The 761-nt window shown below is 46.6% G+C and overlaps 1 protein-coding gene across 1 annotated transcript in view; it reads right to left on the reverse strand.

Moving 5' to 3' along the window:
* LOC118332365 (unconventional myosin-XVIIIb) overlaps positions 1 to 761 on the reverse strand; it is a gene marked incomplete in the record, with an annotated part of 30896 nt that overhangs the window by 21526 nt on the left and 8609 nt on the right. The window contains 1 exon segment of the mRNA XM_035667608.1: positions 73 to 265. Within this exon segment, the coding sequence (XP_035523501.1) occupies positions 73 to 265 (193 nt within the window).

The following is a 761-nucleotide window of genomic DNA, read 5'->3' on the forward strand; positions in this document are numbered from 1 at the left end:
GTTCAGTGTTTGTCACTGTTAGCCAACGCCCAGGATGATGCTCAGTTGTACATATGGACGTGCAGACGCTACCTGTGCGTATCTCTCCAGTGTGTGTCTGAAGGTGTGTGTGTGGTACTGCTCCAGCAGCCTCTCCTGCAGGTAGTTGTGACACAGCTCGGACCAGCTGGCTCCTCGCTCCTCCGCAGAGTGTCTCGGGTTCCTCAGGCCCGGCGTGTCCACCACCATCACCGAGGCTAACGTCAGCTGCTGAGTGCTCAGAGCCCTGCACGCAAAACACACACACACAGAGCACACGCATGTATGCATGTTATAGAAGAGTGTGTATCTGTACGTACTGTAGAGGCTATGCATTGACGTCACTCTTTCACGTTAATCCACCCACGCAACAACACATAACAACAGGTGGTGGCTATGAGTTACTGGAGGGAAAACAAATGAATGTGTTCATGAAGTAAAGGTCATCGAAATCAACAAAGATCCATATGACACACCAGACAGGCAGTGGTCTGTGTGGACAATAACCAGTGATGGAAGAGGAACTCAGATCAATAACAATACCACAGAGCAGAGATACTCAAAGTTTTGCTGTAAGGTTAAATATATATTTACAATAGTTGGAGCATTAATACAGCAGCTATGTGAACACATGGTGGAGTGAAGCAGAGGATGCATGTTAGTGCTCGAACTGTCTTTGAGTAGAGCGACTGAAATGGTTGTTTTTATCATCTCTTTATCATCGGTGAATTAAGGATTTATTT

This window comes from Morone saxatilis, unplaced genomic scaffold (genome assembly GCF_004916995.1).
Source record: "Morone saxatilis isolate NCDOM2014 unplaced genomic scaffold, NCSU_SB_2.0 Contig21, whole genome shotgun sequence".
Lineage (NCBI taxonomy): Eukaryota > Metazoa > Chordata > Actinopteri > Moronidae > Morone > Morone saxatilis.